At 41.2% G+C, this 16,908-nt stretch overlaps 2 protein-coding genes across 12 annotated transcripts in view; one reads left to right on the top strand and one right to left on the bottom strand.

Annotated features, from left to right (window-relative positions):
* The window catches only part of znf271 (zinc finger protein 271), a 54,358-nt gene that overhangs the window by 17,863 nt on the left and 19,587 nt on the right, over positions 1 to 16,908 (top strand). Inside the window, exons 12-13 of one of the 4 annotated variants that reach the window (XR_007896078.1) lie at positions 3,750 to 4,354; positions 5,137 to 5,177. Coding sequence is in view for 1 of the 4 variants with exons in the window: in XM_051687644.1 (XP_051543604.1) it covers positions 3,750 to 3,871 (122 nt within the window). In the remaining 3 variants the exon portion in view is untranslated. Of the gene's footprint in view, positions 1 to 3,749; positions 5,031 to 5,136; positions 5,390 to 16,908 lie in introns of those variants that run through there. The other 3 variants (XR_007896076.1, XR_007896077.1, XM_051687644.1) reach the window with 3 other exon arrangements.
* Positions 6,038 to 16,908, bottom strand: part of LOC127434714 (ras-responsive element-binding protein 1-like) — a 73,611-nt gene continuing 62,740 nt past the window's right edge. For all 8 annotated transcript variants that reach the window (XM_051687621.1, XM_051687624.1, XM_051687625.1 and 5 more), the window contains 7 exons: positions 15,745 to 15,895; positions 15,502 to 15,644; positions 12,743 to 12,932; positions 10,099 to 12,646; positions 9,815 to 9,979; positions 8,716 to 9,480; positions 6,038 to 8,593 (listed from right to left, as the gene is read on the bottom strand). In XM_051687621.1, the coding sequence (XP_051543581.1) occupies positions 8,061 to 8,593; positions 8,716 to 9,480; positions 9,815 to 9,979; positions 10,099 to 12,646; positions 12,743 to 12,932; positions 15,502 to 15,644; positions 15,745 to 15,895 (4,495 nt within the window). In that variant the 3' untranslated portion in view covers positions 6,038 to 8,060. The remainder of the gene's footprint in view (positions 8,594 to 8,715; positions 9,481 to 9,814; positions 9,980 to 10,098; positions 12,647 to 12,742; positions 12,933 to 15,501; positions 15,645 to 15,744; positions 15,896 to 16,908) is intronic.

Genomic DNA, 16,908 nt, shown 5'->3' with positions numbered 1-16,908 from the left:
ACCAAACGTGGCACTGTGGTTATGGCCAAACATCTCCACTTTGGTCTTGTCTGTCCAAAGGACATTGTTCCAGAAGTCTTGCGGTTTGTTCAGATGCAACTTTGCAAACCTAAGCCGTGCTGCCATGCTCTTTTTTAGAGAGAAGAGGCTTTCTCCTGGCAACCCTTCCAAACAAACCATACTTGTTCAGTCTTTTTCTAATTGTACTGTCATGAACTTTAACTCTTGGGTTTTTTGCAATTTCTCTGAGCATTGCACGGTCTGACCTTGGGGTGAATTTGCTGGGACGTCTACTCCTGGGAAGATTGGCAGCTGTCTTGAATGTTTTCCACTTGTGAATAATCTTTCTCACTGTAGAATGATAGACTTTAAATTGTTTGGAAATGGCCTTATAACCCTTCCAAGATTGATGGGCATCAACAATTGCTTCTCGAAGATCATTGCTGATGTCTTTCCTCCTTGGCATTGTGTTAACACACACCTGAATGCTCCAGACCAGCAAACTGCTAAAACTTTGGCATTTATAGAGGTGGTCACACTTGCTGATGATCAATTAATCAAGGGCATTTGATTAGCAGCAACTGGCTACTACTTAGCCTCTTAATTCCTATGGAAGCAGTAAGGGTGTACTTAGTTTTTCACACATGGCTTCTTCATTTTGGCTTTATTTTTGTTAAATTAATCATGACACAGTGTAATATGTCATGTGTTGTTGTTCATCTGAGGTTGTATGTACCTAATTTGAAGACCTGCTAAGGACCAGATTATTTGTATTATTTCCTGATAGGTAAAACCATAGAATTCAAGGAGGGTGTACTTTCTTTTTCACATGACTGTATATAAAAAAAAACCTATTCTTGAATAAATCTTGTGGACTGATGAAAAAGAATTATAGTCCCTACCAGATGGGTTTAAAAGTCTCCAAATATCTGTAAGACCAAGATTTTTACACATCCTGTGAAGCGTCAATGTTGTTCTAGGGGGCTTGCACACTTTTGCTTCACTATGATCAAGGACTGAGTCCATCAAAAGATTAATGTCTCCTCCAATATTATATCATGAGGGGTGCCAGCAGCTTGCAACATCCCTTCAAGATCTATAAAGAAGCCCTGATCATCAGCGTTAGGTGCGTAAATATTAGCCAAATTCAACCTTTGCCCCTGAATTTCTGCTAAAACAATAATGACTCTTCCTAATTTATCATTAATCTGTTTGAGACATTTGAATTGTAGATGTTTACTTATCAACGTAATGACTCCCCTGCTCTTAATTGAGCCAGCACTAAAGAAAACATGCCCACCCCCTATCTTCCCAAATTTTTCAGCTTCCTGCGGGGAAAGATGTGTTTCTTGAAGAAACACAATATCATATTTCTTATGTTTAAGAAAAGAAATAACCTTCCTTCTTTTTATGGGGTGCCCTAACCCATTCACATTCCACGTGGAGAGAGACAATCCACTCATATTAACATTTGACATTTTGACATATTAGAAAAAATATATTGTGTCAGAATTAGAATTATAAAAGACCACATTCCAACATTGGTGCAACAAACAACCCCCAAACTTCCCCCAGAAAAAAAAAAAAAAAAAGAAAACAGAAAAAAGACAAATGTGCGCATTAACACCGCACACGACAGTGCCAAGCGGCGTCCATCCCTCTAAACTGAAACAACCCATGTATGCCTACGAGAGTCCCCGCGACAACTTTGCTGTTGGATTGCTTCTATACAAATTTTGTGAGACAGAATTACACAATAGAAAATAATCTATAAAACAAACTCCAGCCAATAGGCGGAATAAGCACACAAAACGTGTAGATTCATCCACAAACAGTCCCGAAGGAGTGTAATTCCACAAAACCAGCACAAAAAGGAACAAAGAAAGTGCTCAGTTTCCTCGGACAGTCAAGAGAATTTTCAGTGAGTCAGGCCCACTTGGCTGTTACACAAGTGCAACAAATGCTCTAATCACACCAATGTTTGCAAGAAATATTCCACAAAACAAACTCCATCCAATAGGAGGCATAAGCACAAAGAACGTTACAGATTGTAACCAACTCAGTGAATTTCATCTCCATGGCAGTGATCGATGGATGTATTACAGCAAGATCCTCCAAGTCAGCAACGACCTTCGTCAGCATTACCGTGCTCGACAGTTGACTCTGAATCTCCCCCACCGCAATGGCCAAATTGAGTCCTGGGCTTTCGGGCTTTTGTTCAGGGGCTTCAGCTTGAGCACGTACGTGTCTTTTAATGTCTCCAGAGCCTGAGAATTTTGAATTCTTTGACATATTGTCTTCATAGAACAGTTATGAAACAGGGCGTTCGAATCTCACCGGTGTATGACACAAAAAGTATTAAAACTAGCAAAGTGCGCAGAGCTCGCCATTCACATGTCTGAACCTCGCATGGCATCACGCAACTCCGTACGGGGCCTTCATTGCCGTATTATGTGCTTCATAATGCTCTACACATTCTCAATTGGAGATGGTCAGGACTGCAGGCAGGCCAATCTAGCACCCGCACTCTCTACTTATTTGGCCAGTATTTGGTTTGATGTTGTCTGTCTGCATTAATGTTGCCCTCACAGATGTGTGAGTTACCCATGCCATGGGCACTGACACACCCCTGGCCCATACAGACACTGGCTTTTGGACCTGACGCTGATAACAGCTTAAATGGCCCTTTTCCTCTTTGGCCCAGATAACACGACAGCTTTGTTTTTTAAAAAAAAATTGAAATGTTAACTCTTCAGACCAAAAAACACAGTTCCACTGTTCTACTTTCCATCTCAGATGAGACCGAGCCCAGAGAAGTCGGCAGCACTTCTGGACAGTGTTGATGTATGGCTTCTGCTTTGCATTGTAAAGTCTTAACTTGCATCTGTGGATGCAGCAGCAAGTGGTGTTGACTAACAAAGGTTTACTAAAGTAATCCCAAGCCCATGTTCATGATATCTATTACAGATGAATGATGTTTTTTAAGACAGTGACGTCTGAGGGATCAGAGATCACGTGCATTCAGAAGTGGTTTTCATCTTGCCCTTTATGCATCGAGATTTGACCAGATTCCTTGAAAAATGTAACTATATTGTGCAATCTAGAGGGTGAAATGCCCCAAATCCTTCCAATATGTCTTTGGGAACATTGTTAAAAACTGGATTATTTGCTGAAGCATCTGTTGGCAAGTCTTGAATGATCCTTGCTCTTGAAGGACTAGGCTGTTTTTGGAGGCTCCTTATATACTACGACACTATTGTCTCACCTGTTTAACATCTACTGTTTCACATCGCCTTATTTTAACTTGTCAAATTGTTATTAGTATTAAATTGCCCGTCTCAACTTTTTTGGAGCATGTTGCAATCATCTGGTTTGATATTACGGTACATACAAAATTGCAATGAAATTCACAAGGTAAAACATCTTATGTGTAGTTGTAGTGTTTTCAATTTAGCAAAGGGTGAATATAATTTAGAAATCACTACGTTTTTATTAGCATTTTTTCATACTGTCCCAACTTTTTTGGAATTGGGGTTGTAAGCTGTAAACAAGAACTTGAAAATAAAATGACTAATGGTAAATGTATAATGTTAAAAAAATGTTACTTACATATTGCATCTTTTATCATGATCCTCACAAACTACCTAATGAAAAGATAATACCTGTAAATAATATATGCATCTACTTCATAAAAAACATGTCAAATTGAATTCTTCTTGCAAAGTAAATACACTGGTATGTTTTTGCAGAATGTCAAGTCAAATCGGAAGAAAACTGCTTTGCCATAATGGATGATGTGAACGCTGTTACAGTTTCTTCAGCTCCATCCAGTCCAGTATCAGCATTGACTTTTAAAGATGATCCATGTTAAAAATGAATGAATGAGAATGGAAAAATGGGTTTGGTCTCACCTTGTCAAACAATCTAACAAGGACAATTTCATCCTAACCGGACTCTAGAGAGAAGTCTGTATATTTGAAGACTCCACATCACTGCATTCAGTATGTTTTAGTAAAACTAAGAACCACACAACACAATGTTTTGTTCACATCGTGGAAAAGCCAGTGTTTTCAGTGTGAGCAAAGTTTCAGTGAAGCTGGAGACCTTACTTATCTGATTCTCATGGAAAACAATCACCATCATTACTCTGAGAAGTTTCCAGTGAGGGAGGCCTCAAACATGACTAGCATGCTCATTTTGAGAATTTGTAGAGATATACATAAACTTCAGCCAATTACAAGATCTTCACATTTATTCTGGAGAGAAAGTCTTAACTGTTGACCTACTCTGAGAAGAGCTTCTGTCATGGAGGGCACCTTAAACTACAGCAGATCTTTCCAGCAAACGGACTGAGGTGATATTTTAAATAAGCATTCAGCCATGATATAATAGAAAACTTTACTTTTAAAGTTACTTACAAGCAGGTATAGATGAAAATGTGTTTAGGGTGATATGTGCAATTTGTTAAATGTTTAAATACTTTCCCCAATCCCAGCTTAAATAACAGAGAATCAGTAAAGTGCAAATATTGTGGCGCTTTGGTGCTGTCAAAAAATTTAAGTTTGAGCATCCTAACCAGCAATATTGGCTAAACCAATGGCTTGAATATACGCAGGACTATCAGTTTGTCGAGCAATGACAAAGCTAATCTTTTGAAAAAAAAAAAAAAATTTCTGTTCTTTTTGATGCCACTAGTGGCGCACAGAAATTACACACTTCACCTTATATTCACTTCTATTTTGGCTAACTTGATTATGCTCTCAGCTCTGTTTAACACATTGTACCAAGTTTAAATCCATTCCACAGATTTTTCCAAAGGTTAGCACAGAAAATGCTAAATAAGTCAGCAGATTCTGTCTGGGCCTGCTTACAAGCATGCAAATCTATCACCACCAATTCTTAATGAATTTCATTACTGTAGTTTTATTGTATTAATTTGACAATGCGCCAAAGTTCTTGTAGCTGTCATTTATTTCTTGTATACATGACAACTTATAATAAATTTTAATTAAATTAAGAATAACTTCCAATGTTCAGTCCAAAGGTATTACTTTAGTTACAAATGAAAGCGTTTCCCCCCTTACTGTCTGAAGATAATAGTAATGACAGCGTTGTTTTTTTTCTCTCTCATTGAAGGTAATACCAAAGAGATGCACAAGACCAACCACTGTGTCCAAGTAAAACTTGTTAGTGGTGTTTGCTAAGGCAGTCATCGCTTACTATTGCTCACACTTAGGGTTCTGACTTTGTGCAATCCCTTAACCCCAAGTATTAAGCTTTGGCATTGAACTCGTCACACACCGAAATGACAGTTTCACCTGGTGGAAGATAAAATGGGTGACAAAATCCCTACAGTGAAAGAGGGACTCGAGCCATATCAAGGGGCCAGGTATTGACAATAATGGCCTACCATTGATAAGTCTTTACTGCCAGTAAATTTTCTGCTTGTCAAAATAACATGAAAGAGAGGTAAACAAGCATAAGATAATCCTGGACTAAAAAACTCCCAACGGTTGTGCATTCAATAGCAGTAATCGAAAAATCAAATCATCTCAGAAAACAATCTCACAATTACTTCTCTTTATTATATCTTTATTGCTTGAATATTTTTGATGCAGAACAGCTTACATTTCTGATTCTGAAGCACTCAAAGAACAATAGTAGTGTACCAAAAAATGTTCTGGTGATTTTGGTTCCATTTAAGTCCAGTAGAATTATTTTTGGGGATGTAGCAGCGACACAAAAGCTCCCTTGTACATCAGTCAGCATGTCAAACAGTGACAGGTCTCCATTTTTCCTTAGAGACAGGGAGAATAAAAAACAGAAGGGAAAACTGAGAACAAATCTTGTAGAAAAACCATGAGAGGAATGTGGATTTGATAACTCCACCCTGTTCATTTGAATTCACAGTCAAGTGCTAAAAAGTAGTGATTGATGGTTCAACTAATTCAAAAATCATAGGTGGAGAGAATTTTTTTTTTCAACTTAGGAAAATTATGATTTGAAAAAGCCTTTTTGTAAGAACCCTGAGAGTGAGACAGAGTGGGGCGACAGGTGGGGCAAAAAAAATAAAAAAAATCAATAACCGAATGAACAACATAAAAAGGTTATCATGCAATACTACCCTACAGATTCACCCATAGCAGAATAACATAGTGAATTTCACAGTTTTATACACAAGGAACATATCAATGAAAACAACTTGTATCTCTCGGTCAAACTTAATCAAACAAAATAGTAATACAACTGAAACGGATAACACATTCTATCAAATGCATACAAAGGTCTACGTAAAGCTTTCGGATCAAAAGTGATTTTTGTTATCGAGGACCCAGATCAAAGCTGGGACGCTAAGTATTGAATTTCAATCATCTTTTATGCAGCATAATTGTGTTAATACATGGCTTCTCCACATTTACTTCTTCACCCACACTGGGTCATAATAAATACATTAAAAACAGTCCATAAGCATTCTTACCAGGAAACCAAACACTTCCGCACACAACCAACACAAAACACACTCACATGAACCCAGGAAAAGGCATCAAGACAAGCAGAAGTCACAGAATACACAGATTGAGAAAGCGATTGCAATTGCATTCAAGTTCATCCAATACTACAAGTCTCATGCCTGAGCAGAGATGCTGGATTAACACCACTAGGGGGCACACATAGCCTGATCTTGAGACAATACAAACACATCCAATCAGGGAAGTGCTCTCTCTCACTGTCCCTAGTTAAGGAAAACCACTATTGCTTCAATATTCCATTTCAATGACGTCGTGCACCAGCGGCATGCTGATCGACAGTCATCCATTTGGTAGACGGCTGCTCCAGGAAATCAAAAGTCTTGTATTTGAAGATGCTTACCAGTCCATGTGATTTCAAACAGTCTCCATGCCTATTGAGGTTTGCTTTGTTTGTGTCTGAGGTTTCTTTACAACACGAGTTCATAAAACTGAGAGGCCAAAGAGATTTCAAAGGCTACAAAAGAACATATGATTGAAATGGGGTCCTCCTAGCTGAGGAGCTCTGCAGAGAGACACATCCCAACAGTAGGCAGCAGGGTGACAGGGTTCAAGTACATCATGAATTCTAGCTCATGAGCCTGGCAGAAAGTGAGACACCTGCCTGAAGCTCAGAAGATAAAGAGTAAGGCTTAAAAAGTGATGTTTTGGAAGACGGTAACCCTGGACACAGGAACACATTTCATTTTTTTTCTCAAGTACATTATATTCATAATTGTGGGCTTTATCTATTTACTTGTGTTTGCTTTTTATTCTTTTTACGTAGTTGAAACTGGGCTTGAGGGAAAGCAATCCATGAGCCCTTTAATTAAAAACATTGCAGTTCCCTTGTTAAAAACTTCCATCCTTTGTGCCAAATGCTAACGCCAACTATGGACATTGGACAAAATCACCTTTTTGGGCAAACATTGCCCATATACTTTGTGTGAAGGCTTCTGAACACCTTCCAGAGGTTGACAATCTGATCTTTGCTTGGCTGTTCCCAAAAAAACTCTACATGACATTGCACTTATAACAGCAGAGCTCAATATTGCAATAAAACAATAACTCTGGAAGTCTTTGTCGTTGAAGGAATAACAAAAAAAGGGAAAGTACAGACAAAGAAAGGAGGACGAAAAGTCACAGAGAAGCACTTTGATGAACAAGTCGTCTTTCCAGTTGTGCACTTGGGTTCAAGCCTCTCAGTAGAAATGTCCTCTTGTTAATCTCAGCCTTTGCTGGATAAGGGTATAAACCTGCTTCTTAAAGGACAGATTTTGCTGTCGCTGAACTGTACAATATGATATACTAATTTGATCATATATTGCTTAAAGTAGTTCTCTCAAGATTCCAAAAAAATCATAATAATCATTGTAAAATACTATAAAAATCAACTTTAGATCAAGATAAATGCTGATAAAGATATAGCAAAAAAGTAGAAAGGCACTTGGAATCAGTCATTACTTCTCTTTTCATTGCAATGTACTTTGTTATATGGCACTGCTTTTTGTTGCAGCACAATGTTTCACCACAAAGGAGAGGATGAGTCCCTCTTCACTCCACACCAAGTAGTGGCGGCTCGGAGATGGGCAAAATGTGCTCAGTAGTGGGCTTGGTGTGGATCACCAGTAAGCCTTCGAGGAATCCATCTGATGGCTCTACATCAGATGATGTGGGTGAATTCGAGGCTTGTTCTTCTGCTGGAGGATCTTTGGGAGTCTCTAAAGCTGGTGCAAGCTCTGTCTCCTCATTCAGGGAGGTTGGTTTAAACTCTACCATCTCCTTCACCTTGTCAGCAGGTACGGCGGATGCATAATCCTCCTTTTTCTTCTGGGGGGTTGGTTCCACCTTCACAGTCTCTGTTAGTTCACTTTCATTCTCAGAGGGTGGATTGGTGCTGGTGGGCGTGCACTCGCCTTCACTGGCAGAGCGCCCGCTGAAGCCCTCTTCGTCTGCTCCACCAGTGACCCCACACAACCCCTCACCATCAGCTTCGCGTGGTTTCTGGTGTATTCGCTGGTGCCGGACAAGACTGTGCTTCAGGGTGAAGGTGCGCTCACATGTCTGACACTTGTAAGGCCTCTCACCTGATACAAACATGCCAGGAACATAATAAGAAACAATTAGTTCATCAAAGAAGAGCTACTTGAAGTACTCCAAGTACTGACTGACTGACCTAAAACATTCAGTATTGAAATGTGTTCATTACCTGTGTGAGAGCGTGTGTGTCTGGTGAGGTCTTGAAGGCTCCAGAAACGTTTGTTACATATATTGCACACCTTTTTCCTCTTGTCCGGCTTGCTGCCAAGTTCCCCTGCCTCTCCCTCAGCACTCTTTGGTTCTGTTGCGGCTCCCTCTTCATCACTCCGCTCCTCTTTATCCTCTTCAGAACCACTCTCCACCACACTGCCCGTTCCCTCGTTCTGTGCTGTGCCCTTCCTTAAGCATTTCTCCACCTCCTCTTCTGCAACCTCTTTCTTAGTTTCACAAGGTACTACTGGATCATCTGCTTTAGGAGGTATATTAGTTGAGTCCAATGCTACATCCAGCAGGTGAACTTTCTCATGTCTGGTCAAGGTGGCAGCGTAGCGGAAGCTCTTGTTGCAACTTTTGCAGGTGAACTTGGACTCTTCCTGAGGGTTTGCTTTGTCAGACACATCCCCATCTGCTACAGGTGAAGACTGTGGCTGGTCGTTCTCAGCAGATTTGAAGTCTACTGACTTAAAGGAAGAGTTGAACTCAAGGGACTTATTGCTATGGGAATCGTCATCCTGTTTTTCTGGGTCATTGTGCTTCAAAGACTTAAGGGCTGCTGGGTCCACCTCCTCTTTGTGAGGAAGAGGCTCTGCTACAGCTGCTTCTGTCGGCTTAGCTGGTGAGGGTTTCTCAGCATCAGATGCAACAGGCTTCTCTGGGTCGACCCTTGTGAGATCCATTGCTTCACCCACGGGAAGCTCAGTCTCCGATGTGCTCTCTAAAATACACAATGACACATTACAAATTGGCAAGCTGCCATTTAATTTCTAAAAATAACTGTGTCAGACTGACAGTCGGCTGTAAAAATCTTCAAGAATTTATTAAAATATTCAATGTGACAGTGTATAAAGCAAATTTCTATTCATTTTATAATTCAAAGCTCCCCCATTTTATGCAAAACAAATAAAATAAACAAGTAAAAAGTTAAGCCATTAGATTATATTGTGTTATAAGTCTCCTTTCATATCAACTCATTCGCTCATTACTTATTATAAATTCTGTTTGAAATATATATACAATTTAATGTTTCTAGTTTATATTCTTATTCGTACCTGCACTCTCTAGTGAGCCCTCATCAGCTTCCTTAGGTTTTGGCATGACACCATTGCGCCTAAGCACTCGGTTGGAAATGCCATGCTTGCGTAAAAGATGCCGCTCACAGTTGGACTTGGTCGAGAAGAAGGCATCACATTGGGGACAAGGATATGGCTTCTGACCTGTAAGAATTCAGAAAAAAAAAAAAAAAAAAATTACCCACTTACTGCAATGGGTAACACAGCAACACCAAAAAAAGCTGTAGTGGTGTAGTCCAAAAAAACTGTACATTCAAGACTACCTGTGTGTGTTAACATGTGGCGCTGGAGTGAGCTGGCCCATGGAAAGACTCTAGGACAGAAGGGACAAGTCATCTTTTGTACAGAATTTGAGTATGCATTCTTCTTCCCTTTGGACTGTTGGGGTTGAGCAGTCTGCTGGGCTCGAGGGTGTTTCTCATCTTTCTTCTCTATCTCATCACTAGTACTTGGCTGCTGCACTTCTTTTCTTGCTAACTCAATTGTGTTGGTCTGAAGATAGGCGCTGAACTTGTTGGTATCAGTGGTTGCCAACATCCTCTCAACACTCGCAAACTCCCCACTGGATTCCAAATCGATATTCGGCTCTGTTGCATTCTTCACAGGTTTCTCATTCGATGTGCTGTTGGAAGGCCTTTTCCTGGACCTCTTCTTGGAGCTGTCCAAGGGGAGCTCATCTGTCATGGAATCTGGTGATTCTTGCCTGCCAACTGTATCAGAATCAGGCTGAAGGCTATTAGTGTTCTCCCGTTTAAGAAGGTCAGGGCCACCAGAAACAGAGGAGATGATCTGAGCTATGGATGCTAGTGGTGGAAGCTCCTTCACAGCAGTAGAGGAGGGTTTAGGAAGCAGGGGCTTTAGACGCAAGGCCCTTCCTGAAGTATTAGTGCTACCTGTAAGGGAGGTCAAGGCCACAGGGAGCTGGCAGCGGCCAAGCTGTTGGGACTTCTCATCAACGGGTCTATCAACCTGAAGAGCCTGTGCAAGAATGCTAATGGATGACTGTTCTTTCTTAACCTCTTTTGGCAACGTAGCATCAATGTCTTGTTTAAGCTTCTTTGTGGGATTCTTAGGAATAGAGAGATCAATTGGTTCCATTGAAGAGTCATAAGAGGCAGGTTCAATTTTGATTCCAGGGGATCCGCTCACACTTCCAGCACTGCTACCTCCACGACTTTTGTTAGAGAAGTCCAGGGGTTGATTCATATCTGCACCGTAGAAGCTGAGGTCCTCCACTTTGATAGACTGCACCAAAGTGCTAGGAGAAATCTCGTTGAGAGGAGATGCATTTGGGCTATTCTGGGTTGATGCAGCTACTAGGGAGATGATGTGCTCTTCAATATCCTGTTCTTGGACCTCTGAATGTTGTTTCAGAAGATGATGTATACAATTACGCTTAGCGAAGAAGGCTGCTCCACAGCACTTGCACTCAAATGGCTTTCGCTGGCAGCCATTGTGGGTGCGCAAGTGAATCTGTAGGGCCCGGAAGGTCTTTAGGTCCTTCCCACAAAAGCGACAGATATTTTCGTTAGTCCCAGCCTGCTCCAGAATGTCTGCTGTGGATGAGGTAACATACTTAATATTTTTCTCAATTTCCTTGCGGTTGTTTTTCATGTGCTTCTTGCGAAGGTGACGCTCACAGTTAGCCTTGACAGTGAATGGGTAATGACAAAGCTGGCAGATATAGGGCCGCTCACCGCTATGTGTTCTCAAATGACGAATCAGCGTTGCCTTGTCTGGGGCAACATAGTCGCAGATGTTGCATTGGTGGGGTAGGATGCCCATATGATAACGCATATGTGCCTGCAGCACACCAGAGAAAGCAAAGATCTGGTCACAAAATCGGCAAGGGTACGAGCCTTTTTGAGAGGTTTCCTTCTTTCCAGCGTTCTCTTCAAATTTGTCAATTTCCTGCTTGATATGCCTTTCATCCCTGTCCATCGGGGTATGGGCATCTCCCATGCACTCAGCCTCCATTTGTAGCCTCTCTGTGGAACCCTGGTTGCTGGCGGAAGTGGATGCAGAAGATGAGGAGAGCTCCCTGGCAGTCTTGAGAGGATGACTGGCTGGAGGTGGTAGGCTGGGGCTGATGCAGCCCAGTGAAGCTTGCTGGGTGTTCAGAAGGGGTGGAGGAGTTGATGCTACCATACTGGTTCTGGGAGCCACCAAAGGCTTTGGCTTGAGGGGAGGCATCTGCTTGTTGCCTGACTGCACAGCACTGCAAGGTGCCTTCGATAAGGGTGGAAGAGTGATCTGGTTTGGTGCAGCTGAAGCTACTTTGAGTATTTGTGGTATATCAGCAAGCTCGATACTGGATTCACCACAAACAGGCTTCACCACCATACCACCATCTGGCTGCACCAGAAAACCAGTCTGGAAGGGCTGAAGGGACAGTAGTTTGAGAGCCTGCTGATGGGACAGACCTTGAAGAGTTGCCGGGTCCACAAGAGACAGGTTAACCCCTCCAACAAGGCCAGCCTCCTGAGGTACGGTGGACTGGATAGGCTCCACGTTGATAACCCGGATGCTCTCTAGCTCGGCCTGTCGAGCATCCTCTTCAGAGGGGGCCGGCTTGACCTGAGTGATGTGCTGCAAGCCCAGGGAATCCATGAAGCTGCTTTTCTCAGGAGTGAGAAGCTCATCTGTGATAACTAAGGGTGAAGCTGAAGTCTTTTTGGAGCTAACGGCAGTCTCATGAGAAGCATTGTGCAGGTCCAGAGCTGAGCTAAGAGGGAACGCTTTGTCACAGGTGTCACATACAAAACGATGGAATTTGCCAGTGCATCGGCGAAGGTTCGTTTCACACCAAATCTGTGGGTTTAAATAGAATTGTAATGTACACAAAACTCTATGAACTTTCAGGCTAGATATAAACATGCTACATACTGTGTGGACTCAGTTGCTTACCTGGGCAATTTGAGGGAACTTGTGGCATGAAAAGTCAATAAAAGCCAGATCATTAAAACCAAGAGGGATGGAGGGGTTGTTCTGGATAAAGGGTTGCCCACTGGGGTCTGTGGGCAGCTGCTTGTGGGTAGCTGCATTGTGGCGAAGCAAACCACGGTGTGTCCGGAATGAGATACAGCACAAATCACATCTAGAAATAAAAACGAATGTAAAACGCTGCACCATAAACATTGTTACAACACTTAATATGCATGTTAATTTGCATTGAATCATACTCGATAGCAAAGTGCCATAAAATTTTATTTTAGATGCATTACAAAGAAACTTCAATGTGCTGTGGAGATGCATGCATCTCAGATATCCCCACAGGGAAAAATATATCTTGGGCTTCCTGAGTGAGTTAATGAAGAGTTGGAAAGTGGATGACAACCACACCCTAGCCTACAACAGCTCTCTTTCTGTGTATGTTGGGTGCTGCAAAGACAGCTGGCTAATGTCTGTGACGCTGTGCTTGGGTCTTATCGCATGCCCAGCCCCTGATCATGATGACAACATGCCCATAGGGACTGTAAGCTGCTTTTATCTCAGCAGACTACCGGGCAAGGGACAACATTGCAGTGCATCCACCCCATATCAGTGTCAGAGTGTGTCTGAGACACATATTGTGCTAAAGCGATAACAGGTTGAGGAGCATTGCTTGTGAATGGTTTTATTATATATATTTTTTTATTTAACTGTCTGTTAAGAAGAGCATTCAAGCTCCGTTACTTATAATTACACTAAGCACTTACCATTGCCTTTCCAGGATGCTGTTGTTGCAATTGGCTATTTCACAATGGCTTTGAAAGTTCATCCAATCAGATTTTCAGAGTCTGAACTAATTATATACACAAACACACACATTATATATATATATATATATATAGGAGTGTCAGTCTTACTTGGAAGGGGTGAGTTTGGGTGAGACAGACAACAAGTCTGTATCTAAAAAAGCATCCTTATTTCTGTGTGTATGCATGTGTATTTTGCTTTAAAAACTGTTCACTGTGGAACCCAATTCACAGCAGTGTAGATCCTATTAACTAGCACTCTTAGCTCTTGTGATTACGCAGGATTAGTGCTAAATTTGCAGCACTTCCATACAACAATAACGCTGCTCTAAAACTCAGTCAGCCAAGACCTGCCAACATCTTTCACCTAGAGCCATCCTGTGTAGCTATCCATTAACTATAGTCATAGGAGCTACCTGTCGGTTGAGTGGCTTAGGTGGGATAGTCTGCAGACTTATGTCTCCAAGGATACAGCTACCACCTCACATGCATGCATGCATGAACACAGAGCTACCAAAACGTCCTGTAGAATACATCTCGCAGAAGTTTCCTTCTGTGTCTAATTAAATTCCCCAAAACCACACAACTTCTGTGGTCTCTCCCCTCCATTTTCTTCCCCCATTCCTCTACCTGCCACTCCCTTGCCCTAAGCCTGGGGGGCGCATGATGGGGAGAAAGGAAGAACCTCTTAGGCCTCTCATGACTGGGAGGGGACATGCAGACAGAATTATAGTAGTGTAGGTATTATTATTCTCAGTGATGCTAATAATGTTAGAGTTGTCTAGTCAAAAATATCTATAAAACCAGTATTTCAAAATGCAAAACCAAATATTGCTTCATTATAGTCTAAAACTCTAGAGGGGCAACCAATCAAACATGTCAAAAGGTATAAAAAAGTATGTGTGCGGATATACGGTAGTGCATAATGACGAAAGTTTAGCAAAGATGAACAAGTCAAGCAAAACAAACTTTCTACATGTAGCACAGTGAAACAGAAATGCTTTGCATAGTTAGTAAGCAAGAGGAGTCGTCTGCTCTCTATTCGGATGTGTTAAATTATGACTGTTCCAGCACAAAGCATGCCACTATATCTCCCAGCAACTGCAGTATTCAGCCTAAAGCCACAGCTACTGGCATCCCCCTGCAATACAACTCCCACCTCAAACAATGAGACAACATTCCTGTCTGAGCAGAATTGACAGCTATAATATACTGAGCAGAAAGAATAGGATAGGCTAGAACTAAGTCCTATTACCAAACCTTTAATAGTTCTTTACTACCAGGCCTGTCAGTTTTATGCATTAAAATCATGCCTCTTTACAAATCTCAAATACTGGATACATGGTTTAGAATCATGCTTACTTGAGTGTTGGGGATTATGCATTTTACATAATTACATTATTTTTGGAAGTAACAATCTACTTTTTTAATTTACACCATAATACCATAAGATACCATAAGATAGGAGTTCATTGTTCAAAGTAATAAGCATTACATTTCAGTTTATTTACAGAGTTATTAATATACATTTCTACACTACCTGTAATGTAGGCCTGCATTGCAAGTGACATTTTATGTTCCCATTAAAATGAAAAATCTGTCTACACTGCAAGCTGCGCGATGTGTACAATATATGACAGTCGTTGCATGCAAACTATTTCGGTAGGACATTTGGCAATAGAAAAAATACCACTTTGAATAATAATGATAAAAATTTAAAACACGTGCAAGCCAAGCATAGTACTACTGTTCAGGAAGAGAGAGCCTCAACCAAGTAACGGTGAAAAGTAATGCAAAACTTACACATTATTAAAAAATACTTTCAATAAAAAGTACCGTAATGTAAAGTAAGGTAATAAGCCATTTTTTGTGTGTAATAAGGCAGCATGTTACTTTCAACAACACTGTGTTTATGTGCTGTGTTTATACCTCAGTGTAGTGTCAGGATGCATCTCCATGTGGACATCAAGGTCGTTTTTGGAGGTGAGGGTCTTGAAGCAGATAGGGCAGGTCAGCACTTCCTCCTGCCCTCTGTTCAAACCTTGCTCATCTGCCCCACTATCTTCCAGGACCTGTGGCACACAGGTCACAATCAGCTACATGTTGCCCACTTAGAGAGCATTGTCCTGGGGCAGAAATGGCACTGGGCAAGACTGTGGAGTTTAAACCTACCTTTTTGCTAGATGGCCCATCTGTCCGCTCGCTGTCCTCGTCCTGGCTTAGTTTGCGTTTGGCGATGGAGGAGCGTCTTTGCTTGGGTGGAGACAGGGTGGTACTGCTGGGAATGGAGGTAGCAGAGTCCTTTTCGTGGATCTTCATGTGTCTGTAAACAAAGAATAAAAGTGTTCATCAAAAGTTTAATATTAAATTATCACCCATTGTTGGTGATAATTTAAGCGTGGTGAGCACTCTGCTTTCGTTGACAGGCTTGAGTGTAATTTGAGTTACGTTCTGAACTTATCCAACTTCAGCCTTCTTTTCAGAAAATTGCTGCTAAGCTCATTTAAACTTTAAAAAAAAAAAAAAGTGTCTGCTAAATAAATAAATAATAAAGTCAAGTAAGCACATGTACGCTGGCAAGTCATCCATTAAAGGGTGCTTTCAAGCGTCATGCGTATAAATATAATAAGTGAATTCATGTACATTCTAAAGGGGCTGTTCACACAGAACGCATTCTTTTAACTTGACATGGCGTCTTAAAAACATGGAGCTACTGTGCGAGAAGCTGAAAAAAAAAATAGCGAGACGTCAAAGATGTCCGTCTAGTGCATGTTTACATTAAAAAAAAAAGTGCAGACAGATGCAAAAAAGAAAACTGTTCTGTGTGAATGGCCTCTTTTAAAATATCTGCTGAATGTCAACATTTGATTGTAGATGAGGAAATGCTGTAAAAATGACATATTCCAGATAAAAATGCACACATTGACTAGACGCCTCTACTAGGTACATGTATTATCATGGAAGTAATTCACAAATGAGGAATTCTACAGCGTGATCTTAAAGAGACAGCAGCAAAAAAAGTTACGCTTTAGAGGGAAGTACCTTAAGCTTGTTAATAATTGAGAATCAAAGCAGTGCTTATGGTAGTTTAGTAGTTGGTTACCACTCACTTGTCTGATAGACAAGAGTGATTCATGAATAATATCCTGGCTATTTAGGGGAAAGGAACCCTTGTGCATCCCACTGGGACCCAACAGAAATGACTCTAATGGGAAGACACTAACGAGCTGAAACTCCTGCAATTATTCCCAAGCCTCTTTATGTGCATATGTGAAATCCAAGATGGCGAGGAGAGATAAGCGGAAGCAGTGGTAATGTTGCATGGAGAGGGCCAGA

Source organism: Myxocyprinus asiaticus, chromosome 44 (assembly GCF_019703515.2).
Source record: "Myxocyprinus asiaticus isolate MX2 ecotype Aquarium Trade chromosome 44, UBuf_Myxa_2, whole genome shotgun sequence".
NCBI lineage: Eukaryota > Metazoa > Chordata > Actinopteri > Cypriniformes > Catostomidae > Myxocyprinus > Myxocyprinus asiaticus.
This window is presented reverse-complemented; position numbering and strand designations above follow the sequence as displayed.